Genomic DNA, 26,072 nt, shown 5'->3' with positions numbered 1-26,072 from the left:
TTCCCCATTTAAATCTATGAGAGCTATAGTATAATAGGAGGCTGCTCCATATGAAAACATCATCTGCCATGCCCAGTAGTCACTGAAGGTGCATGAGAGAATTTATTTGGAATTCCTTGGGTCCCTTTTAGTCTAAATTCAAGAACATGTTCTTATTCATTAAAAATAATCTCCAATACCAGCTTTCAAATTCTATGGTTCTACAGTTGTAGGTTAGTATTATTTCAAAACGGGGACATTAAGAAAGGATGCTTCTCAAGAAAATGAGATACACCCTTTTCCAAAATCAAGTTCATAATCCAGATCCTTTGACTTTCTTATCTCATCAGTAGAAAAGACTGAGTGACATCACTGACACCTACTGTAATTAACAGTCAGATACTAGGGTAGATTTGGACAGTCTGCAATTGCAGATTGGGGCAAAGATGTTGTCCAGAACCCTGTATTCGATCAAAGATTCATAAAGTCAATATAGAATAACATCTTCTACACTCAAGATGAATGAATATATTTGCCTGCAGTTAATGCAATTGAATTTCATGACAAGGTTATATGGATGTTTGCAGAGGACATAATTTGAAATGTATTATTTGCTTTAAAATTGATATTCATATGGAACAAAAACTATTACTTAATGCATTATAGTTAACTAGTTTTAAAAAGAGGTAGTTTTCTTGTTGAAATTTACTTTTTTATGTGAATTCACTTCAAAATTTAAAATCATATTCTTTTAAGTGCCTGGAGGTGAAAAGAAAGTTCGCAAATTACTTCCTGAACCTAAACCCGAACCAAAGGAAGAAGTTGTTCTCAAAAGCGGTATAGTATTTTTTAACTATTACATCACCTTCAAATATACAAAAAGAAAAAAAAAAGACTTGAAAGCTTACAAAATGTTTCCATCATTTGGTTTTCTTTTAATTAGATTCCTAACTTATCAAATTCATTTGTATTGCATTGAAAATCAAGAATGTGATCACATTTCCATATCTTTTTAAAATGAAAGTGGAAATTTTGTAAGCATTCACAGTATCTTTATAACATTAATAGACATAACTAAATTGATAACATTAATTTATAAACTAATAACAATGGCCATAACTGCCATTTTCATAATCAAATTATGTAGTTAAAAAACACTAAACCTATTAAATACTCTAAATTGAGCCAAACTATGTAAGTCTAAACTCACCATTAAGTTTTAAAGTGTGACACAGGATCACCACAACTAACTAATAAATAACATTTTCTAAAAACTGAACATTTCTTTCTACTAATAAAATATTAAAGAATTAAAAGCAAGATATTCAAATGAAGAATCAAGTCAACATTTTCTTCACATTTAATTCTCATTTCTAGGCTACATTTCTTTGGCTAGCTCCACCTAAGTAAACTTTATACTTATTTAAATACTTCTCATTAAATCATAACATTGAATTGCTGCTACTCAAATTATTCATTTTGTGTCTGGATCACTTCTGCCACAGATTTGTCTCTGAACAGTCTACCTACACAGATATAAAGTAACTGAGTACTATTTGAATTAACATAAACAACCTTTTTATCTTTTTTAAAAAAGCATTTTTACTGTAAATGTCAGTTTCCAGGTGCACTAGGTCGCATGCTTTTCATTTTCCTTGCTTTGTACATTATTTGCATTTGTCAAGCTTATTCAACATCTTCATTAGTTTGTCTTGGTTTACATATAAACCTTTTTGTCTTTTAAGTTCTAAGAAAGAGACCTGAAGAAGAAGAACCTAAAGTAGAACCTAAAAAACTAGAAAAAATTAAAAAACCTGCAGGTAGGAATCTCAGTAACAATTTGTGAAATTATCTTTTGATGAAATGGACAGTTAACAAAAGGTTTATCTTGTAAACATAAATGGAGTTAAATGTAAATGTAGCTTCATATTTCATCTGTGACATAGTCTATGTTTTCCATTGTCTGCTTTCTGTTTAAATATCTTCATAGTAGTTCTCAAATCCATTCATGCATTTCCCTGCATTTCATCATCATCATTATTACTATTATTATTATGCCACTTAAGTTTTCCAGTAAGAATGGTTGTGAAATAACCAAGTCGGCTGCAAAATATCTTCATGGGAGGGTGTCAGAAATGTTTCGTAAAATTTGGGGGCTTTTAAGTGGGCTAATTTTTACCATTAGCCTATTCCCAAAGAGTGCATTTGGAACTATTTCAGAAGTGATTTAGAAAGAGCTGATGGGGTTGGGAGGCAAGTGGGTGAAATAAGAGAAAGAAAAATAAACTGAAGCAGAGTCAAGAAGAGAAAAGGGAAGTTAATTGATAGAATATAAGGGTTTTGTTTAAGCCATCAACAGAGCTTTTGAAAAAGGGTTTGATCTTATTATTACTGTTGATTTCTAAGGATTTGAAATTCTAAAATAACATAGAAAATAATCTTATTATCTTAAAGTGCCAGAACCACCTCCAAAAGCTGTTGAAGAGGTTGAAGCACCTCCAGCTGCTGTTCCCAAAAGGGAAAGGAAAGTTCCTGAACCAACAAAAGGTACACTTTCCTGGCACTTTATTACTTACTTGTCTCTGAAAGAGCAAATATGTGTCACCTAAAATATCATTAGACTGACATTAAGATTTGGACACATACCTTGATCTGCTCATCTCATCCAGCTTAATTTTCTTTACCATTTCACTCTCATGTGCAATTGCCTCAGGCCTACCGTTTGTTAAATGAATCACTAAGTTTTAAACACCAAGAAAACTGTATTTAAGGGCAATAAGATGAATACAGTAAAATTACCTTACTATGTTTTCCAAGTATTTTGTTTAAAATGCAAAATAAACTTGGATCAAATATTTGATTTGGTGACTATATGTGTATAAATTCTAATATCTTCTAAGATATGTTAAATCTGCTCCGTTTTTTTTTTTTTGACATTGTGAAAAACTTCAAAAATACTGTGATCACCTACTTATTGCTGTGCATTGTTTTAGTGCCTGAAATTAAGCCAGCAATACCTCTCCCTGGACCTGAACCAAAACCAAAGCCTGAACCAGGTAGGCAAGCTTATCCTCAGTATCAACAGCATATTCCTTCATGTTTCATACAAATCATATATAGTTAATATGAAAAACAGAGTAAAAGTCCACATGCATCAGATTTCTAATGTTGCAATATATTATAGATTATACTGTTGTATTTTAATAATATGTTAAATATATTCAAATAGACTATTGTATATAGATTTTATTGTAGTTAGAATACATTGTTCTCGATAAAACTGGTTATTAGGAGATTTTAAAGTTATGTCAGAAGACAAAGCCCTCAAATAAGGTTTTGGGAAATGACAAATGGCTATATTAATGCAAGGACATCTTTCTACAGAAGTGAAAGTAATCAAACCACCTCCTGTGGAGCCCCCACCAGCCCCCATCGCTGCCCCAGTGACGGTGCCAGTAGTTGGAAAGAAAGCAGGTATTTATTCTGTAGTTTTCTTTTTGTTTATTTGTTTTGGTAGCTTAATAAAAACTTCACTAAAACTTAAGCCCTCTTTTTGTTGAAACATAGGCATCATTTCAATTGTAGGAGTTCAGAAACTCTTGGTTACATTTTCTTCATCTGATATCCTTTACCAACCTAATCTCTCACCCACAAGTGCATATTTTATTTTGATTGGAATGTACATTCCTACAAAACACCACTTCTTTATATGCCTTTGAGATTAAGTAATGAATACGTTCAACCCTGATGAAAACTAATAAACAGATACCCCTAAGGGTATACATACAGGAACCCCACGGAGATTCAAATTTCCCATGCGCCCTGTAAGAATCATTTCTTGTTTTTTAAAAAGATTGCACTTGGGATAATGAAAAAGTTCGAGAAATGGATAGTATTGATGGTTGCATAATATTGTGAATGTACTTAGATGAAACTGAATTATTCACCTGAAAGTGGTTAAATAGTGAATTTTATGCTATGTATATTTTACCACAATAAAAAGAAAGAGGTCTGCATAGTTCTTTAAATCTAATCTATGTAAGACTATTATCTACATAAGAACTATTATATAGATCAATAATAATTTTTTAAATGTACTAAGTGACATAGCTACCGCACGTACAAAATTTCTTATTAGTTGTACATAAACTATTAGTAGCTCATCACTAGGTAATAATCTTAAAACCAAAAATGATTTGATGTGTATTGATCACTGATAATTACACGTCCCAACTATTTGAGCTCTGGCTACTTCCTTCATCTCTTTAAATTTTAATTTCCTAGATTATAGAATCAAAATAATAATTAATATCTGTCTACTAGGATTGTTATAATGATTAAATATATGCAAAACACTTAGCACAGTGTTTGGGACAAAGTTCTATAGAAATATTTGGGTTTTTATTGTGTTTAATGACATAAGATAATATATTATGTTCTTTTGTAGTTTAATTTTAATATTTTATTTAATATTTTAATATTTATATAAATTTTGTCACTGACATTTATGATTTGGGCATTATTCTTACTTTTAACCTTTTATGATTTCTATGTGATACCTTTTATTAGTTCACAAAAAGACAATAACCACGAGTGAGCTAATTGAGTATGGGTAAAAATACAGCTTTTCTCAGGTGCCCAGAGCCTGACATACAGAATTGGTTCCACAGTTTATCCTGCCCCTGTGTTGATGGAACTAATCTCTTTAAGTGTAGGAACTATCTTGGTTCTGCTAATTAAGGGAAATCTTCAAAGGAGTGCATACATTTATTTGTAGCATGTACACTGCTTCTATTTCTCTGGATTTGTCTGCCCAGCTTCATAAAGAAAGGCTCTTAGTAACTTGTGGGTCATTTTCCCTTTTGCCTACATTGATTCCTTGTTGACAAAAATGCATCTCCTTGGTTCCCATCACCAGCACATACATAAACAGAAACTACATGTCACTCACAAGACAGGAGTAAGCCTTCCAGAAATGGGAGAAGAATAAAGACACTTGCTGAAAAAAATTTCTTAGTCTAAATATACTAGCAGTTTAGCTTGGTCACATCATTCTCAGAATATGCCTTCTTGGAAATATCAAAATATTCTCCCTAGGAGCCATATAAATAATTCCAATTTTTATGTATACATTAATATTTATAATAAAGACTATGGCTCACCCATGTATGCTTTACTACTAAGCATGAAATAGTCTGAAAATTGTTTAAATGCCAAGTTTCCTTTTTATTGCAGAAGCCAAAGCACCTAAAGAGGAGGCTGCCAAGCCAAAAGGTCCCATCAAAGGTAAGATTTATCTCCCTGTACTTGAACTGTAATCTTTCACTCTGGGAACCATTATATTTAAGGGAAACTTTATATTCAAGGGCGGGGGGGATTCAAAATTTCCAACAATCTTTATATTCCTAATTGAGTCTGCTAAAACTAGTATGTCTTCTGATATTGCAACTAATACACCTCTAATATTATTCAAGTGGGTAATATATATATGTGTGTGTATGTGCGTGTGTGTGTGTGTGTATAAAACATATATACTTTAGCATGATGAACCACAGAAGTTTCTATTTTCGTTCTTCATATACTTGATGTATATACATGACATAAAATAATTAGATGTTAATCTGGACATTATATATTTGGCTTTAAAACTTGAGAAAATGAAGAGCATTCATTATTCATGGATTCCTTAGACCATCTTATTTTCCTGTCTGAAAGAAAGGAAATTCAGTTGACCTTTCATTTGCCTAGTCTTTTAATTTTCTTTTCTTATCTCCTAGTTGCTCTACCACTGGTTTTAGCAGCAAGCAGCCACATATGCACTTTCTGACCCTTAGAGAAATGCTAATGCAATGTTTAATTGTATCTTGTATTAGGTGTAGCCAAAAAGACTCCTTCACCAATAGAGGCTGAAAGGAAAAAGTTAAGACCTGGAAGTGGTGGAGAGAAACCGCCTGATGAAGCCCCGTTCACCTACCAGCTAAAGGCTGTGCCACTGAAGTTCGTGAAAGAAATCCAAGACATTGTCCTGACGGAAGCAGAGTCGGTTGGCTCTTCTGCAATCTTTGAGTGCTTGGTCTCCCCCTCCACTGCAATTACAAGCTGGATGAAGGATGGTAGCAATATCCGTGAGAGTCCAAAGCACAGATTCATCGCTGATGGTAAAGACAGAAAGCTGCATATCATTGATGTTCAGCTTTCTGATGCGGGCGAATACACCTGTGTCCTACGTCTGGGAAATAAGGAAAAGACCTCCACAGCTAAACTTATTGTTGAAGGTAATCTCCAGTCTTCTGAATAGGGTCCACATTAAACCTTAACACAGTAAACCTCAGTAGCAACTCTTATTGTTCTTTAGACAAAATCTCTTACTTCCAAGTTTTATTTCACTGAAAACATTGAAAAGTCTCTGCAGATTCTTAATACTGAAATTCTCCACAGAACTTCCTGTGCGTTTTGTAAAAACACTTGAAGAGGAAGTCACGGTGGTCAAAGGACAGCCATTGTACTTGAGCTGTGAGTTAAACAAAGAGCGTGATGTGGTCTGGAGAAAGGATGGGAAGATTGTGGTGGAGAAACCTGGCAAGATTGTGCCTGGCATCATTGGCTTGATGCGGGCCTTAACCATCAATGATGCAGACGACTCTGATGCTGGGACCTACACAGTTACTGTGGAAAATGCCAACAACCTGGAGTGCTCATCCTGCGTGAAAGTAGTAGGTTAGTAATCCACTGGGAAAAAATTGTTCTACTTATTATTACACTAAGAAAAAAGAAGAGAGAATTTTATTTGCTAGTGTCAGGATATCAACAGTCTTATACTTTATTTAAGAGGGGAGAATGTCAGTATATCATAGCAGAATAATTATGTCCAGTTTTGAGAATTTTCTTCTATTTTTTGAAATTTACAAAGCAAGTTATTTATATTACTTGTTCAGATCATAATTGTTTTTTCTGACTTCATTTTTCATGCAGAAGTCATTCGGGATTGGCTGGTGAAACCCATACGAGATCAGCATGTGAAACCCAAGGGGACAGCTGTTTTCACCTGTATTTTAGCAAAGGATACTCCAAACATAAAGTGGTTCAAAGGATATGATGAAATCCCCTTGGAACCAACTGATAAGACTGAGATACTGAAAGATGGAAATCATCTATACCTCAAAATTAAGAATGCAGTGCCAGAAGATATTGATGAATATGCAGTGGAAATTGAAGGGAAAAGATACCCTGCAAAGCTGACACTTGGAGGTATAAAAATCTTACCTTTTATTCTAAAAGATAAGTTTTGTGTCTGCCTAAGGCAAAATAATACACACACACACACACACAGAGCATTGTTAGACTGTCTAACACTTTATGGTATTTCAACTTTTACCAATACAGACCGTGAAGTTGAATTGCTTAAACCAATAGAGGATGTTACCATTTATGAGAAAGAAAGTGCAAGCTTTGATGCAGAAATCTCAGAGGCAGACGTTCCCGGACAATGGAAACTGAAGGGAGAACTTCTTAGACCCTCGCCTGTGAGTAATTTCTTATTTTAAGATGTTAGTCATATAAAACAACTACATTCTATAATGAGGTTTGACATTCAGATTTGGTTCAATAATGATGGAGTTACTGCTGGCTTCTCAAATTCAAAGAGGAGAAGAAAATTTTTTTTTTTTTTTTGGTCTTTTTGCTATTTCCTAGGCCGCTCCCGCGGCATATGGAGGTTCCCAGGCTAGGGGTCGAATCGGAGCTGTAGCCGCCGGCCTACGCCAGAGCCACAGCAATGCCGGATCCGAGCCACATCTGCAACCTACACCACAGCTCACGGCAACGCCGGATCGTCAACCCACTGAGCAAGGGCAGGGACCGAACCCGCAACCCCATGGTTCCTAGTCAGATTCGTTAACCACTGCGCCACTACAGGAACTCCGAGGAGAAGAAATTTGATGTACTATTTGTGGAAAGCTCAGACAATCTTTCATATAATTTTTTCAATAATTTTTATTAGTAGTAGTAGTTATTTTTATGACTATATAGAAATCTGTATTTGAAACATTGTCTCATTCAAATGTTTACTACTATCATTTTTCAGACTTGTGAAATTAAGGCAGATGGTGGAAAACGCTTCTTGACTTTGCACAAAGTCAAACTTGACCAAGCCGGTGAAGTTCTTTACCAGGCACTTAATGCAGTTACGACTGCCATTCTGACAGTAAAAGGTATGAACCTTTAGAACTTATGGAGTGGGCTCCACTTCATCTTGCATCCCCCTGAATTCTGAAAAACCTCATTCTTGATGTTTGATTTTCAGAAATCGAACTTGACTTTGCCGTGCCCCTGAAGGATGTCACGGTCCCAGAAAAGCGACAGGCTCGATTTGAATGCGTCCTCACTCGAGAGGCCAATGTTATATGGTCTAAAGGACCAGATATAATCAAGGCATCTGACAAGTTTGATATCATTGCTGATGGAAAGAAACACATTCTTGTCATCAATAATTCTCAGTTTGATGATGAAGGGGTCTATACTGCTGAAGTGGAGGGCAAGAAGACATCAGCAAGATTATTTGTTACAGGTAAGAGCTGGTGAGATCTGATTCGAGCATCCCATAGTTGGAGACATGAATATCTGGCTTTAAAGATATAACAGCAAGTTCTAATAGCTATAAATGACCATCGGCCCCATGACGTTATTTTCACATTGCCATCAAAACAAGTCTCTTACTTTTTTTAATGAAGGATAGCTCCATTTGAAAGGATGACTAAATGAAGGCCATGTGGAAACAGATTCTTTTCTTTTTTACGGTTTTCTTTCTCTCTTTCTTTCTTTCTTTTGGCCGTGCCTGCACCATGAAGAAGATCCCAGGCCAGGGATCAAACCCACACCACAGCAGCTACCCAAGCCAGGGCAATGACAACACCGGATCCTTAACCCACTGAGCCACCAGGGAACTCCCAGATCCTTTTTACTAGGCAGATTAGAGTGGGGTATTTCTAAAGGTAAATTGTGTTTCTGAGCACATTACCTTGCATTGCAGGTATAAGACTGAAATTCATGTCACCTCTTGAAGATCAAACAGTAAAAGAAGGTGAAACAGCAACTTTTGTCTGTGAACTTTCTCATGAAAAAATGCATGTCGTCTGGTTCAAAAATGATGTCAAACTCCATAACAGCAGAACTGTGCTCATCTCCTCGGAGGGCAAAACTCACAAGTTGGAAATGAGAGAGGTGACGCTGGATGATATATCCCAGATCAAAGCTCAGGTTAAGGACCTCAGCTCCACAGCAAATCTGAAGGTCTTAGGTAAATGTGACCAACTCTAAGCAGAGTGCCAGTGTGCATGGTGGGAGTGGGTGACAGTTAAATGTTTTACAAGCTATTGCTCTTTAATCCCCTTTCATTTACATGTTCTTCTGATTGTCCCCCGAATGCCTTTTACAGAGGCCGATCCCTACTTCACTGTGAAGTTACATGACAAGACTGGAGTAGAGAAGGATGAGATTATTCTGAAGTGTGAAGTGAGCAAAGATGTGCCAGTGAAATGGTTCAAAGATGGCGAAGAGATTGTACCTTCAACCAAACACTCTATCAAGACAGATGGGCTGCGCCGCACCTTGAAAATCAAAAAGGCAGAACTGAAAGACAAAGGCGAATACATGTGTGACTGTGGCACAGATAAAACAAAAGCAAATGTCACTGTTGAGGGTAAGTCATTCCAGATTTATAAATTTACCCTATCTGAACCTGCGGTTTATTTGTTCAGTCATTCTAACACAACTCTGTATAATTTCAGCTCGACTAATAAAAGTGGAAAAACCTCTGCGTGGAGTAGAAGTGTTCGTGGGTGAAACAGCTCGCTTTGAAATTGAACTTTCTGAACCAGATGTGCATGGCCAGTGGAAGTTAAAGGGAGAGCCTTTAACTGCTTCCCCTGTAAGTCAAGATGATCTGATCACCCGGGGAAGGGGGGAGGGAGCTTTTTGGTTATTGGTGATGCATTTCTGGTATGAAATCTCTTGATTATTTGTAGAAATGACCAGTTATGAAAATGATGTTCCTCTTTCTCTTTCCTTCCAACTCCACTCCAAACAGGAATGTGAAATCATTGAAGATGGGAAGAAGCATATTCTGGTCCTTTATAACTGCCAGCTGGATATGACAGGGGAGGTCTCCTTCCAAGCTGCCAATGCTAAATCTGCAGCCAACCTGAAAGTGAAAGGTACGCTCTGCCTGCCAGCCATGCTTTTGTATTTTCTTTGCAAGCCTTCCTTATGAGACCCAGAAAGCTTCACTATTGAATGGACTTCATCCACGCCCTCCTCTTTTTTTCAGAATTGCCACTTATCTTCATCACACCTCTCAGTGATGTTAAAGTCTTTGAGAAAGATGAGGCTAAGTTTGAGTGTGAAGTATCCAGGGAGCCCAAAACATACCGTTGGCTGAAAGGAACTCAGGAAATTGCAGGTGATGACAAGATTGAGCTTATAAAGGATGGCACCAGGCATTCCCTGGTGATTAAATCCGCTGCTTTTGAAGATGAAGCAAAATACATATTTGAAGCTGAAGATAAGCACACAAGTGGCAAGCTGATCATTGAAGGTAAATATTTTTATCAAATGGGCCATCTTTAAATGATTTTTTTTTTTTTGCTTTTATATATCTTCCTTTAAGGGCTGGAATTAATAAGTTTTCTTTTTTCTTGATAGGAATCCGACTCAAATTCCTCACCCCCCTCAAGGATGTAACAGCCAAAGAGAGGGAAAGTGCAGTGTTTACTGTGGAGCTGTCCCATGACAATATTCGTGTTCGCTGGTTCAAGAACGACCAGCGCCTGCATACCAGCAAATTGGTCTCAATGGACGATGAAGGGAAAATTCATTCCATCACATTCAGAGACCTCTCTATTGACGATACCTCTCAGATTAAAGTAGAAGCTATGGGGTTAAGTTCAGAAGCTAAACTCACTGTGCTTGGTAGGTGCTTTGGTTTTAAATTTAATTTTATTGCATTCAATTCAGCAATTTGTCGAGTAGCTACTACATAAAATTCTTTCAATTGTTATATTGCAGAAAGCAACCCCTGTTCATAGGAAACTATCACATATGTGATCAGGCTTATTTCTAAAATATTTTTACCTAGAAATATGAGGCTTTTAAAGTAATAAAGACTTGGGCTCACAACATAGCCAGTTCAAATCAGAATTGAAACTCAGTTAATTACTGAGCCCTGTCATGTTTAAAACAGGAATGTAAATACTTTCTCTTGCCTCACTTTATCAAAATTATTTCAGAAAAATGTTCTTCAAGTCCCTGGGAAACACAGAACTTACATTAATAAAGTTCCCTGTTTTGTCTGGGCCCTTAATATCAAGCAGATTATATATAATGTCTAATATATATAGAATCTATTAAAGGCAAACAATTAATAGAAGAAAGACTAATAATGTGAATCTGAAAGCTTACAGGAGGTAAACTAGGCATAATACATTTGTGAAGAAATTAAAAATTTAACCGCATAATGAAAACACAGTTATGTTTGAAGCTAAATGGCATCATGTCTTTTGAACTACTGTTAATAGAATACTTCAAATAATATAGATGGATATAAATCCCAGGAATTGATGCCCTAGGTGGTTAACAAAACTTTTTCACTTGTACTTTTCTTGCAGAGGGAGATCCATACTTTACCGGAAAGCTTCAAGATTACACCGGTGTAGAGAAAGACGAAGTGATTCTACAGTGTGAGATTAGCAAAGCAGATGCACCAGTGAAATGGTTTAAGGATGGGGAGGAAATAAAGCCATCTAAAAATGCTGTTATTAAGGCAGATGGCAAGAAGCGCATGCTAATCCTAAAGAAAGCCTTGAAATCAGATATTGGACAGTACACCTGTGACTGTGGAACAGATAAGACCTCAGGAAAGCTTGACATTGAGGGTAAGGAAATTGCCATGAGTTTTACTCTTGAAGTGGTTGGAGTTATCTCTGCCAAAGGCTAATGACACACGCTGACCCTGTGCTTTTCTAGATCGGGAAATTAAACTGGTGCGGCCCCTGTACAGTGTGGAGGTGATAGAGACTGAGACGGCACGCTTTGAAACTGAAATCTCAGAAGAAGATATCCATGCCAACTGGAAGCTCAAGGGAGAAGCACTGCTCCAAACACCTGTAAGTCTCTTCCTGAACTTGTCAACACCCACAGGAGCTGTGTGAAATAGGAAAGGACAGGAGAAAAGTCAGAGTGCATGCAAGCATTTCAAACATGGTATCAGGTTCTTTATTATTCCTCAAGCCAAAAAGACAGATCAGGGTCTATGAATGGGCTCAGACAGGCACACTTGCATGATTTCTTTTAATTATTTATTATTATTTTTTTCCCACTGTACAGCAAAGGGGTCAGGTTATCCTTACATGTATACATTACAATTACATTTTTCCCCCAGCCTTTCTTCTGTTGCAACATGAGTCTCTAGACAAAGTTCTCAATGCTATTCAGCAGGATCTCCTTGTAAATCTATTCTAAGTTGTGTCTCGAGCATAGAGGTATAAGGTTGTAGATAGTCTGTGAAGCTGCTATTTGATTCAGAATGATAACAGCTAAAAGAAACATTGCTTTCATGAATAGTGTTATTAGCTTTCTTTCACAAAACTCAAAATGATACTGTCTCCTTACCAGTTATGTGCCCCATTCCTTTAACTAAGATACTATGTCCTCAGAAAAAATAGCAAAGAAGATGACTTCCTATGAAACCTTTTATCTTTTTTTGGAACAGGAGTGTGAGATCAAGGAAGAAGGCAAAATGCACTTCCTTATTTTGCACAACTGCCGCCTGGACCAGACCGGTGGGGTGGATTTCCAAGCCGCCAATGTTAAATCTAGTGCCCACCTCCGAGTAAAACGTAAGTTTTCTGTCTTTTTGCTGAAAATAAACTGTATGCTTTTGTAGCAAATGAATGTGAGTTAAATTGATTAGAAATTAATTAAAATATAGTAACTTACTTTCTTGTATTTATTTCTTTGACATCCTCATACATACATGGTTCAAAGTCTAAAGTTTTGGGAATTTCATTGACCCTGCTATTTGAACAAAAGAAAATTAAGTCAGAATCTCCAACTTTGTAATTCTCTCATTCAAGGCAGATATTCAGAGAATAAGACTCTAACTCAGAACCCTGAAAGACCACATCCTTCAAGTGGCTGTACAACTAGAGTACCATAATGAAAAATTTTGCTGTGTGAGCATTTCAGACTCAAGAAGGGAGGCAGGGAGCAGTAGGCTAACATTTTTGGAAGGTGCAGAAGTGTTTATGGACTGGACAGGCTGTGGGATTGAGGAGCCCCTTGTCCTCTCCCAATCAGAGTCGTAGTTATTTTGGAAGCCACATACCTTATGTAGCAAGTGGAACTTGATGCCTGGCAGAGAGACAGATGCAGCACAAATTTCTCGCTGACCTTGTATATCAGAACGACAGGGCCCCTACAGATAGGCACTCTCTGGCCATCAGCTGTCCCCTTCTCGGCACCAAGGGCCCATGTTCACGTGAACATTAGAACAGTGGGCAGTCCTGTGGCTCTTTCCTCCTTGAAGAAAGCGACCATGAAGATGAGTAACTAAATCTGTTTTTATACTTTTGGAATTACAAAATGAGTCATCCAAAGCTATTTTCTTCCTCTCGCAAAGCACGGGTCATTGGTCTTCTGAGGCCTCTGAAGGATGTCACGGTGACTGCAGGGGAAACGGCCACCTTTGACTGCGAGCTCTCTTATGAGGATATCCCAGTGGAATGGTATCTCAGAGGGAAGAAACTAGAGCCCAGCGATAAGGTAAGAAGCAGTTGTGTGGTTGCCCTGCTCTTCCCTTTTCACCTTAATTCTTCCGTCTTCATGTGTGTGTTCCTTGTTCTTTGCTTCCTTATATCCCCTCATCTCCCTTTCCCATTCTCCTCCCTACTCAAGCCTAATTTCTGCTGAAATTGTAGATTCTTCTCATTTGTGTTGGGTTTAACCTGTTTTTATTGACTTGGAAATTGAAATTCTAAGTATGATTAATTTTAGTTTTTTGAAGAAAAGGCAAACAAACACTCATTAGTTGTCAATGATAATTTGTTTCATCAACCAGAAGACAAGAAGGATCAAAAAGACTTTCTGATTTGAGACAGGGTAACAATAGTATGGACTAAGTTTTGTGGCTAATTCTCTCCATGCTGTCTAATGTTCTGCATATAAGGGGATTAAGAGGAGAGGATGGAATTCCATTTCAGGCAGTTGATCAAGTAGTTGAGATAACTTCTAGGCAGATCTGCTCTTCAAGCATTTCTCCAGAGCTATTTTTAATCCTCAAGTGCTACGAGCTGTGCAAATTCTGGAATGCAAGTGGACTATTTAAAGTGCAACTGATGGTGCTGGCAAGAAAGAAGGGTTCTGTGATTATTCATATGTATTCAGAACAAATAGACTTTAAGAAATTTTAGGAAATAATCAGCTGCCAGTGTTCCCCCAAGATTTTACCCATAAGAAAAAACTGATGTGATTATTTAGATAGACGCAAAATACAATTTACCCAAATTGAGCTATATATTTTGCCCCCTAAAATAATGTATGTCTAAATTACCTTAATAATTCGCTATTAATTTTGAATTCTTGAAAAAGAATACATAGAACATGTCCAACATGGTTTGGAAATAAAGCATCAATTTGTATATTGTTGAATGTCAATTTTTTTTCAATATTTTAGAAATATTGTAGCATCAAGCAAACCAAAATTTTAAGACGAATGGGAATATAATTTTAGAAGTTTAACAGCAAAGAGCCACAAAGGTGATTAAAATATTAAAGGAAACTACCTTTGAACAACTATTCTCAAACAAACAAAAACACTAATACTCTACCACTTCTACCAAAGTAATTAAGGGGTAATTTGGTTAACAGCTCCCTGGGAGATAAAGTTTGCCTGTTATACCGACAATAGTGACCAACTGATCTTCGTTACTAAGGATAGAAAAAGCGGTCCTATGTTCAATAAGAGGAAGACCTCACTGTGAGGTCTTCTAAATACTAAACTGGGTAATGGCGGCATCACCATCTCCAAATTTCCTTTTTTAAAATACACATTTGCCCAGTTAAGTGAGGTTTAATTGCTTTCATGTCTAAAGGCAGAGAATTGGTTGACTTTTCAAAGTTCTTTCTAGATCTATAAATTCATGATGTGAATAAAAGAACAAGGCTAAAGGACAAATGGTATCATTCTTTTACTGCTAAGTATCTTTTGCTCAAATTAAGAACTTTTTATTAAAAGATCAGTCATATTAGTTCTAAAAACTATATTATTTTAAATTGAAAGGTAGAGTCCTAAAAATCTCAATATTTCTCTTGTATATATAAGTATATATTATTTATATATATAAATCTTATAGACTTTATAATCATATATTACATATATATACACATACACACATACATATGTGTGTATGTGTATATATATGTAATCTTATAGAATTTTTTTGTCTCAGATTAGAAAGGATCACCTTACTATAATTTTATAGGGCCTCTTGTGTCTCTCTTGGCATAGGAATTTTAATCCTTTAGCCACTCAAAATACTTCAGCCTTTTATGAACTTGTTTATATATTATTTAAATGTCTCTTTTTAAAAAGAACTTAAGTATAAACTGTGAAGCAATAATGTCATTTCATTACATTTTGCAGTTTTTGTTTAAATTAAATCTATCAGAACAAACTTGCTATTACCAATGTAATTCAGGCCTTTCACCTTCACTTTACAGAATGAATATCTAGCTTCCAAAAATGATACCAATCAAACAAAAACACATTATTAAACTAGGAAATCAAAAGAGAAAATATCAAAAATGAGATTTTTTTTCCCCTTTGGCCATCAGTCCAAGAAAGGACTGCTAAGTCTTAAATGGCCATTGATTATTGTGTATTTAGACTTTAATAGCTTGGTGACAGTCATGTGCTCATTGTATTATAGCAATATGCTTCCATTATAAGTTAACAATCTTTTAAAAGATAATCTCTAACAGTATCTTTACAAAGTATACCAAAAAATCTTCAGTATTCACACTATTGTTTCTTTTTATAAAGTAGCTGTTTTTTGCCCCTTTTTAACCTAATCAACACATACTGTATATGAGCTGTTTCCTGAGAACCACGGTGTTCTAAGTCTTGGTAACAATATTCTAGAGTAGCCTCAGGAATTTCACTGATAAAATGACGTGTTAATAGGTAAGATATATATATGTTGGTGGATCAGAACCTAAGGTGCTTTTTAAAATAGTCCAGAATCATAGTCTGAATTTTAAATTCAAAATTTATATTGAAATGTCATCACAAAAACAAGTGCCCCATTCAAGCATTATGTCCTTGGATAAGGAGCTGTGTTCCTACAACGTTATCCTAGTGACCATCTGTTTTGTTTTGTTTTTTGTTTTTCTTTTGCTTATTAGGGCTGCACCTGTGGCATATGGAAGTTGCCAGGTCTGGGGCTGAATCAGAGCTACAGCTGTCAGCCTACACCACAGCCACACAGGATCTGAGCCGCGTCTGCGACCTACATGACAACACCAGACCGCTGACCCACTGATCCAGGCCAAGGATCAAACCCGTATCCACATGGGTACTAGTCGGATTCGTTTTTACTGTGCTACATTGGGAACTCCTGGCCTTTCCCAGTTATTAATGCAGTTATATGAATGACCATGCCCAGCTCTTCATTAAGGAAAATTTTTTATATGAAACTTTATTCCTGACTCTTTTCTTTTATACCAGTATAATAAACAGTTCCACTGGTTAAAAAGAAAAAACAAACAAACAAAAAAACACTTATATTATCCTGAACTGTAAGTAGCCTCTGCAGCAGTGCAAAATCAGTCAGGGCACAGTGTCTTACAGAATTTTGGATGATGTGACTAGAACCTCCATTTGTTTTATAATTTATTGTCAGGATGGCCCTGTCTATGGCCTGATTTTCAACTGCACAAGCCACAAATATGGGACCTAATGATGGCCCCTCTCAACACTGTGTATTCTTTTTGACAAGTTATTTTCTTACCAACTATACCCTTTCAAACCAACTTAAGGGTGCATTTACAACAAGAAAATTATCACCCAGAAATTAACAGTAATGGCAGCATTTGTCTCAATATTCTAAGATCACAGTGGCCTCCTGCTTTAACTAGTTCTGAAGTTCTTTTATCCATTTGATTATATTCTACACATTTCAAAATGAGCACCATGATAAGTCTGGTTACCATTCATATATTCTTAAACTGCAATTTTCTTCCCAAAAAAACTAGGTTGTCCCACGCTCAGAAGGAAAAGTTCATACACTTACTCTGAGGGATGTAAAGCTAGAAGATGCTGGAGAAATTCAACTAGTAGCAAAAGATTTCAAAACGCAAGCCAACCTCTTTGTGAAAGGTAATTACATGGCTTATTTTTGAAAACATGTATAATGCAGAGGGTCATAAATAATGCCAACTCTCAATTATCTGTATATGATAAGTACCACAGATCATTAAAATTCAACAAATAACAAAGTCTAATTTTACTTCTTGGCCTAACAAAATAATTCACAGACTATTAAAAAAAAGAGAGAGCTAAAACTGGCTACAATAGATTTTACTTCCTTTCTCCTTCCCCTTTTTAAATTTCACTCAAATAGCTATAGGGAGAATTATTATCAAACTAGGTATCTATCACTTTCTTAACCAAGAGTTGGCTATTATTTTCTTGATGTGTTGTATTCTTGAAAAACACTTTTCCTCTGTATATACAAATAATGATGAAACATCATTATTAGAGGAAAACATCTGAGTGGAATCAAAACTTACAAATGAACCTTAAAAACAGAAAAGCCCTGGCGATCCAAGAGGAAAGTTGAGGAGGTGCTAAAACTCTTGGGAGAAGGAAAGGCGAATTACCTTGGCTAATTGAGTACGATTCTTTCAGAACCCCCAGTTGAATTCACTAAGCCTCTTGAGGACCAGACGGTCGAAGAGGAAGCCACTGCAGTATTGGAGTGTGAAGTATCTCGAGAAAATGCTAAGGTGAAATGGTTCAAAAATGGAACAGAAATTCTCAAAAGCAAGAAGTACGAAATTGTTGCCGATGGCAGAGTCAGAAAACTTATCATACACGGCTGTACCCCAGAAGATATTAAAACATACACTTGTGATGCTAAGGATTTTAAGACTTCCTGTAACCTGAACGTCGTGCGTAAGTACTCTTCCTACACAGGACTTTTCATTGGCAACTCTTTGATAACCAAAAAACCACTTTCTGCACGCCCTTCTTGGCCTAACTGCATTTCTTCACAACATACAGTATTGATACTGACATAACATGGTCCTTTATATGTTTAAAAAAAAGAGAAAGGTCCTTCTACTATATCTGGTCTGAGCAAGGCAGACTGATCACTTTTTGCTATGCTTCTCACTGTAGTGAGCAGATGTGCTCTTTGTCCACATGGGGTAAGCCTACTGCAGGAATATCCTGATGTAGATGAGGACAAATTTAAAAAGAAGGGAGTCATGATTTAAAAAAAAAAAAAGGACAGGAAATGAAAGCAATTTCCACTTGGAAGGAAAATGAATTCTCAGGTGAGATACCGCTAGAAAATGAGCGTGAAATTTCAGCTTGAATAGGAGCATACTAGAGGTCTGCTGTAATGTGTTAAAGCCCATGCACACAGTGCTGCCTCTGAGACTAAGAATGGAAAAGAAGATGGAGCGAAGCCTGGATGCTTTAAGTCCTATGAATGAAGAGAACACGAGTGGTTTTTAGCATTTACTTCTTCCTCTGGTGAAAAATATGTCTTTGTTCAAAATCCTACATGCTAGCTCATGTTTTTTTTCATTCCTTCATTTGTCCAGCAATAACATTTTTGGGTGTATCTTTATTTTTGTGCAGTATTTGCCATTTGACTTAGTTGCTTCTCACATGTCATCAGTTCATAGTGGATGTGACTGTATGTCCAGGCATCTTGCACTGTTTTATTCTTCTACTTCGTGGTTGCTCTGCTTTAGCTTATGACAGAGTAGCTTCCTGGGCCACCATCTTCCCTTTGTCATGTACTTTGTCTCCACTCCAAGAAGGCTCATCTACAATGAGAATATCTTCAAGCCTATTAACCAGCACTTGTATCCCACAATCTCTCTGATCAAGAAGGGTCATCTTGGGAAGCACTCACAAGGAGCCCTGAAAGAAGGAAGGGCATGCGGGCACCTCTCTAATCCTATGCATCTACAACTTAATTCTGGAGAAATGAAACCAGAGATTAAAAAGAAAAACCAAAACAAAACTTAATTGCTTTGTTGCATTAATAGATTTTATGCCTGACTTGTATGTGACAACTTTGAAGCTAACCCACACTCAAAAAGCTGAATGTATGTGATTTTTAATTGCAGACTGATCATAGCTCTTCAAGATGCACTATCACTGAATTCTTATTTCTCAAAAATTATGCTGCCTGCCTTAAATAAGATAATGATTCTTTGCTATTGGGTTTTTCCTTTGACAACGTCAACTTTCAACTCTGGAGAAGTTCCAATGAAGATTTTTCTTACAGCTATCATTCAGAAGAACTGAGCTGGCAATGATGGATGGATAGATAGATCAACAGATCAATAGATAGGATTAGTCGGACATATAGTATGCCATATTTTATGAAAACTACAGAGACATGTAAAATGCAAAGTATTACACCTGAGTGGCAGTTCCAAGTGATATCAAAGTCAGCTATAGCCTGCTAAGATGGAAAGGCCTGCGAAAGGCTCACTTGTTCTTTGTGTGTGTGTCTTTTTAGGGCTGCACCCGCAGCATAAGGAGGTTCCCAGGCTAGGGGTCGAATCGGAGCTGCAGCTGCCAGCCTACACCACAGCCACAGCAACGCTAGATCCTTAACCCACTCAGTGAGGCCAGGGACCGAACCTGAAACCTCATGGTTCCTAGTCAGATCGTTTCCACTGCGCCACAAGGGAACTCTAAGGCACACTTGTTCTTAATACGCACTGCAGTAATGTCAGAGTGAATTTCTGGAAACCTCATTTTGAATTCTGACTTTCTCTTATAGCTCCTCATGTGGAATTCTTAAGACCACTCACCGATCTTCGAGTTAAAGAAAAGGAAATGGCTCGATTTGAGTGTGAAATTTCCCGAGAAAATGCCAAGGTTGGTGATTCTATGGTTGCTAAATTGTTTTGTCAGATTACTTTTGGTCTAGCCAAAGTGAAAAAGAAAAAAAAAAAGTGAATCAAACCTGTCTCTAATCATCACTTTACTTTTAGATGAATTATTATTATTATTATTATTAATTTGAGCCATATGAAATTGCTGTTTCCTTAGGTTAAAAGCAATCAAATATCAGCAATTTCATAAGTCTCAACTAAGTATTCCTGGTTGCCTTTAACTACCATTGGCAAGGCAACTTGAGCCCCAGTTCACACTATCTGGAAAACAAAGGAGGTGGTCTGGGTGATCTCAAGCCCTCTACAGCCCTAAACTCATATAGTCCCATTATTTTTAATAATTGATAATAGTATCACAGCTGCTCACCTAACAATAACTGAAGAAGGTCTTACTTTTTTGGGTTTTGCTGGATTTACTACTTTGGTTCTTCTTTATAATATAAAAATCTTATTGGCTGATTTTAGAAAAGCTTAAGATCATGGTTTATCTTAAGGATATCTATGAGAAAGAAAAGTGATAAAGGTATTTGTTTATCTCAAATACAGGTTCACTGGTTTAAAGATGGTGCTGAAATTAAAAAGGGCAAAAAATATGACATCATCTCTAAGGGAGCAGTCCGCATTCTTGTCATCAACAAATGTCTCCTGGATGATGAAGCAGAATATTCCTGTGAAGTAAGGACAGCGAGAACTTCTGGCATGCTGACAGTCCTGGGTAAGACTGAAGTCTTTCTTTACAGATGTATATGTATTGGGGAAAAAAATAATCTACAGCTTAATTCAATTTTTTTTAATAAATTCTTCTTGCAGAAGAAGAAGCTGTCTTTACAAAGAATCTTGCCAACATTGAGGTTAGTGAAACAGACACTATAAAATTGGTTTGTGAAGTTTCCAAGCCTGGAGCAGAAGTGACTTGGTATAAAGGGGATGAAGAAATCATTGAAACAGGAAGATACGAAATACTTACTGAAGGACGAAAAAGAATCCTGGTCATTCAGAATGCCCACCTTGAAGACGCTGGCAATTACAACTGCCGACTCCCAAGTTCTCGAACGGATGGCAAAGTCAAAGTACATGGTATGAAAATTACAATGAATATGATTTTATTGTTAAAAAAAAAAAGTCATACCTGTTGTGTTTAAGATACAAATGCTTAAGTTTTCAATATCTTGCAACTTTTTCTTTCCAGAACTTGCTGCTGAATTTATCTCAAAGCCTCAAAACCTTGAAATACTTGAAGGAGAAAAGGCAGAGTTTGTTTGCTCTATATCCAAGGAAAGCTTTGAAGTCCAGTGGAAGAGAGATGATAAGACACTTGAATCTGGAGATAAATATGACATCATTGCTGATGGCAAGAAGAGGATCCTAGTTGTGAAAGATGCCACATTACAAGATATGGGCACTTATGTAGTCATGGTTGGGGCTGCCAGAGCAGCAGCCCACTTGACAGTAATCGGTAAGTTTGTTTGTGCTTCTTGGATTTTCTTCTATTTGCATCTACCCCTTTGATCCTTCTTCACACTATAAAATCTTGTTGACTGTTTTCAGAAAAACTGAGGATCATAGTACCTCTGAAGGATACCCGAGTGAAAGAACAACAAGAAGTTGTCTTTAACTGTGAGGTCAATACTGAAGGTGCCAAAGCCAAATGGTTCAGAAATGAAGAAGCCATCTTTGATAGTTCAAAATACATTATTCTCCAAAAAGACCTGGTCTACACCCTCAGAATTAGAGATGCACGACTGGATGATCAAGCCAACTACAGTGTGTCTCTAACCAATCACAGAGGTGAAAATGTTAAGAGTGCAGCCAATCTGATAGTAGAAGGTAAGTCACTTTATATGGCATTAGAGATTTTTAAGGTCAATTTCTACCACGAAGACAATTAAAGTCAACGTTCTTCTTCTCCTTTCCAACAGAGGAAGACCTTAGGATTGTTGAGCCTCTTAAAGATATAGAAACAATGGAGAAGAAATCTGTCACATTCTGGTGCAAGGTGAACCGTCTCAACGTAAGACTCAAATGGACCAAAAATGGAGAAGAGGTGCCTTTTGACAACCGTGTTTTATACAGAATTGATAAATATAAGCACTCTCTAATCATTAAAGACTGTGGCTTCCCAGATGAGGGTGAATACACTGTCACCGCTGGACAAGATAAATCTGTTGCTGATCTTCTCATCATAGAAGCCCCTACAGAATTTGTGGAACACTTGGAAGACCAGACAGTCACTGAGTTTGACGATGCTGTCTTCTCCTGCCAGCTCTCCAGAGAGAAAGCAAATGTAAAATGGTACAGAAACGGGAGAGAAATCAAAGAGGGCAAAAAGTACGTGACAGCTTCTCAATCTCTGTTTCTGCAGCTATACACACACGTTTGGCAATTTGTGGTCATTATGCAAACTAACAAATAATTCAATCTCTTCTTTTAGATACAAATTTGAAAAAGATGGCAGTGTACACAGACTCATTATAAAAGACTGCAGGCTGGATGATGAATGTGAATATGCTTGTGGAGTAGAAGACAGGAGGTCTCGGGCTAGACTCTTTGTGGAAGGTACAAATTAAGGGAAAGGATGATTTTAATATTAGTGCCAGCTTTTAAAAGTTGTAAATTGTAACACAAACATGTCTGTATTTATTCCACATTTTTTTTTCCAGAAATCCCTGTTGAGATCATCAGGCCTCCCCAAGATATCCTTGAAGCCCCTGGTGCTGATGTTGTCTTTTTAGCTGAGCTCAACAAAGACAAGGTGGAAGTCCAGTGGCTAAAAAATAACATGGTTATTGTCCAGGGTGACAAACACCAGATGATGAGTGAAGGAAAGATACACAGGCTACAGATCTGTGATATTAAGCCCCGAGACCAGGGTGAATACAGATTTATTGCCAAAGACAAAGAAGCCAGAGCCAAGCTTGAACTGGCAGGTATGCCCCCTTCTTTTATGTTCAAATAGCCTTCCAGTATCACAGACACTCTTTCACATTTCAGTTAATTAATGAGATAATGCTTGTGAAAGCCTTTTATTCCTGTTAAGCCCTGTCCACATGTTAACTATTCTGATTCCTCTTACCACCAAGGGTCCTGAGTGAGAGAAAATCAATAGCATTGGTCTTTATATCCCCAAACCTAGAGCACTTCCTGGCACATGGTAGCTGTTCATTAATTCCTAGAGTTAATTAATTCCTATTGCCCTGAGAGTCTTTCCAGCAAACCCAGCCCCATTTTTTTCTACTTTCGAAATACTTGTGGGGCCTCTTAGGTCTGTTCTCATCCTGACCCAAGCTTCCAAGTTATCCTTATAGGCTGGCATTTTGAAAGTCATTAATATATCTCTTGTACATAAGAGCAAGTTTGTCTGGTTTATCTTGAACTAAGTATGAGGTGCCTACTTTATATCAAAAAAAAAAACATATTTGATGCACTATATTTAGGCCTCTGTTACCATTATTGGTAATAAATGGAAATTTATATGGTTTCATATTATCTTTAATTCTCTATTCTTCAGAGTCTGATCATTTGCCAAATAAGCTGTGAGGACTCTAAGTCAGCTAGTGCTCTCTGCTGTAAAGATACTGTGATAATACTTCCAAGGTTATATAACCAATATTTGCTAACAAATGCATAGCAAAAAAGCTGTGGCATAACTGGACTACAATAAATAAGTCAAAAGCATTCACATGTTCTTTTTCTCTCTAGCTGCACCTAAAATCAAGACGGCTGACCAAGACCTTGTGGTTGATGTTGGCCAGCCTCTGACAATGGTGGTGCCCTATGATGCCTATCCAAAAGCAGAAGCTGAGTGGTTTAAAGAAAATGAACCCCTCTCTTCAAAAACGGTTGATACTACAGCTGAACAAACTTCTTTCAGAATTTTAGAAGCCAAGAAAGGAGACAAAGGAAGGTATAAAATTGTGCTTCAGAACAAACATGGGAAAGCAGAAGCATTCATCAATTTACAAGTTATTGGTAAGGCCTTGAATCACTTGCACTTAACTGCAAAGCACAACCAACAGCGTGATAACACACTTTAAAAAAAAAAATGTATATGTGACTTTCAGATGTTCCTGGGCCAGTACGTAACTTAGAAGTGACAGAAACATTTGACGGTGAAGTGAGCCTCGCTTGGGAAGAACCCTTAACTGATGGTGGAAGCAAAATCATAGGTTATGTTGTTGAAAGACGTGACATCAAGAGAAAGACTTGGGTTCTGGCCACTGACCGTGCAGACAGCTGTGAGTTTACTGTCACTGGACTACAAAAAGGAGGAGTCGAGTACCTGTTCCGTGTGAGTGCAAGAAACAGAGTCGGCACTGGTGAACCAGTGGAAACTGACAACCCTGTAGAAGCAAGGAGTAAATATGGTAAGAAGTTGTAAAGTAAACTGAAACCTAGCTTATCTTTGCTTTTATCTCTGAGATAACCTAAAGGCCATGTTTTCTTCTGCGATGAAATCCAGATGTTCCAGGGCCTCCTCTGAATGTAACGATCACGGATGTGAATAGATTTGGTGTCTCACTCACATGGGAACCACCAGAGTATGACGGAGGTGCCGAGATCACAAACTATGTCATTGAATTAAGGGACAAGACCTCTATCAGGTGGGAAACTGCCATGACAGTAAGGGCTGAAGACCTGTCTGCAACTGTCACTGACGTGGTGGAAGGACAGGAGTACAGTTTCCGGGTCAGGGCCCAAAACCGAGTTGGAGTTGGAAAACCAAGTGCAGCCACACCCTTCGTCAAAGTTGCCGATCCAATTGGTAAGCCCATCAAAAAAGGGGGATAATTCTCCATTAAATCTAGAAATGAAGCCTATCCATAAAAATAAATCGAATTAAATAAGTTAATGAAAAGGAAGAACATCAGAAAGATCTGAACAAAATTGTAAAAATCCAGACTGTGCCCACTTTTAACCAGTGAATTCAGTAAACTGGCATTTAAATGGGGAGGATAGAAATGATTACAACATTGTCTTAATAAGTTGTACTGAATTAATTGGTATGCTCCAACTCTTTTTTCCAATGCAGAGAGACCAAGTCCTCCTGTGAACCTAAATTCCTCAGATCAGACTCAGTCATCAGTTCAGCTCACGTGGGAACCTCCCCTGAAAGATGGAGGAAGCCCAATACTGGGCTATATAATTGAACGATGTGAAGAAGGAAAAGATAATTGGATTCGTTGCAATAAGAAACTTGTCCCTGAACTGACTTACAAGGTAGGGCACATGTATCTAAAAACAATAGTCAGTATATGATCATGGACTTAAATGTATATGTTTTTTACAAATATTAATTCATCATTTTAGGTTACTGGATTACAAAAGGGAAATAAGTATTTATATCGAGTATCTGCAGAAAATGAAGCTGGTGTTTCAGATCCATCTGAAATCCTTGGTCCTCTAACTGCTGATGATGCATTTGGTAAGTGGACATTTTATTTGTAGATTTGGGAACAGCACCCAGCTACTTTGGGGGTACCAGGGACTTAAATATAGTACTGGAAACTCATTAATTTTTCTCTTTGGTAGTTGAACCAACAATGGATTTAAGTGCATTTAAAGATGGTCTGGAAGTTATCGTCCCGAACCCAATCAAGATCCTGGTTCCAAGCACAGGCTATCCAAGGCCAACTGCTACCTGGTCTTTTGGAGATAAAGTACTAGAAGCAGGGGACCGTGTGAAAATGAAAACCATATCTGCCTATGCTGAACTTGTCATTTCTCCAAGTGAACGTCCAGACAAGGGCATTTATACACTGAAGTTAGAAAATCCTGTGAAAGGAATTTCTGGAGAAATTGATGTTAATGTAATTGGTAAGGAACTAAACTTTTGTTTTCTAAGGTGATTTGACAGTATTAACTAATAGCTTGGTTTAAGCTATTAGTGATACTGACTT

General features: G+C 37.1%; 1 protein-coding gene across 2 annotated transcripts in view; it reads left to right on the top strand.

Moving 5' to 3' along the window:
• Window positions 1–26,072, top strand: part of TTN (titin) — a 274,931-nt gene that overhangs the window by 158,507 nt on the left and 90,352 nt on the right. For both annotated transcript variants that reach the window (XM_047772981.1, XM_047772982.1), the window contains 38 exons: window positions 736–816; window positions 1,725–1,799; window positions 2,434–2,526; window positions 2,973–3,035; window positions 3,364–3,453; window positions 5,215–5,265; window positions 5,853–6,254; window positions 6,418–6,696; window positions 6,952–7,227; window positions 7,363–7,502; window positions 8,063–8,189; window positions 8,282–8,545; window positions 9,008–9,274; window positions 9,413–9,676; window positions 9,765–9,904; window positions 10,064–10,190; window positions 10,304–10,570; window positions 10,678–10,944; window positions 11,640–11,906; window positions 11,998–12,137; window positions 12,743–12,869; window positions 13,652–13,794; window positions 17,284–17,407; window positions 17,939–18,205; window positions 20,061–20,158; window positions 20,722–20,890; window positions 20,986–21,252; window positions 21,365–21,631; window positions 21,724–22,002; window positions 22,095–22,503; window positions 22,607–22,731; window positions 22,836–23,102; window positions 23,875–24,144; window positions 24,237–24,539; window positions 24,635–24,937; window positions 25,205–25,392; window positions 25,483–25,597; window positions 25,705–25,989. In XM_047772981.1, the coding sequence (XP_047628937.1) occupies window positions 736–816; window positions 1,725–1,799; window positions 2,434–2,526; window positions 2,973–3,035; window positions 3,364–3,453; window positions 5,215–5,265; window positions 5,853–6,254; window positions 6,418–6,696; window positions 6,952–7,227; window positions 7,363–7,502; window positions 8,063–8,189; window positions 8,282–8,545; window positions 9,008–9,274; window positions 9,413–9,676; window positions 9,765–9,904; window positions 10,064–10,190; window positions 10,304–10,570; window positions 10,678–10,944; window positions 11,640–11,906; window positions 11,998–12,137; window positions 12,743–12,869; window positions 13,652–13,794; window positions 17,284–17,407; window positions 17,939–18,205; window positions 20,061–20,158; window positions 20,722–20,890; window positions 20,986–21,252; window positions 21,365–21,631; window positions 21,724–22,002; window positions 22,095–22,503; window positions 22,607–22,731; window positions 22,836–23,102; window positions 23,875–24,144; window positions 24,237–24,539; window positions 24,635–24,937; window positions 25,205–25,392; window positions 25,483–25,597; window positions 25,705–25,989 (7,686 nt within the window). The remainder of the gene's footprint in view (window positions 1–735; window positions 817–1,724; window positions 1,800–2,433; window positions 2,527–2,972; window positions 3,036–3,363; window positions 3,454–5,214; window positions 5,266–5,852; window positions 6,255–6,417; window positions 6,697–6,951; window positions 7,228–7,362; window positions 7,503–8,062; window positions 8,190–8,281; window positions 8,546–9,007; window positions 9,275–9,412; window positions 9,677–9,764; window positions 9,905–10,063; window positions 10,191–10,303; window positions 10,571–10,677; window positions 10,945–11,639; window positions 11,907–11,997; window positions 12,138–12,742; window positions 12,870–13,651; window positions 13,795–17,283; window positions 17,408–17,938; window positions 18,206–20,060; window positions 20,159–20,721; window positions 20,891–20,985; window positions 21,253–21,364; window positions 21,632–21,723; window positions 22,003–22,094; window positions 22,504–22,606; window positions 22,732–22,835; window positions 23,103–23,874; window positions 24,145–24,236; window positions 24,540–24,634; window positions 24,938–25,204; window positions 25,393–25,482; window positions 25,598–25,704; window positions 25,990–26,072) is intronic.

The sequence above is a fragment of the Phacochoerus africanus genome, chromosome 3 (genome assembly GCF_016906955.1).
Source record: "Phacochoerus africanus isolate WHEZ1 chromosome 3, ROS_Pafr_v1, whole genome shotgun sequence".
NCBI classification, from domain to species: Eukaryota; Metazoa; Chordata; class Mammalia; order Artiodactyla; family Suidae; genus Phacochoerus; species Phacochoerus africanus.
This window is presented reverse-complemented; position numbering and strand designations above follow the sequence as displayed.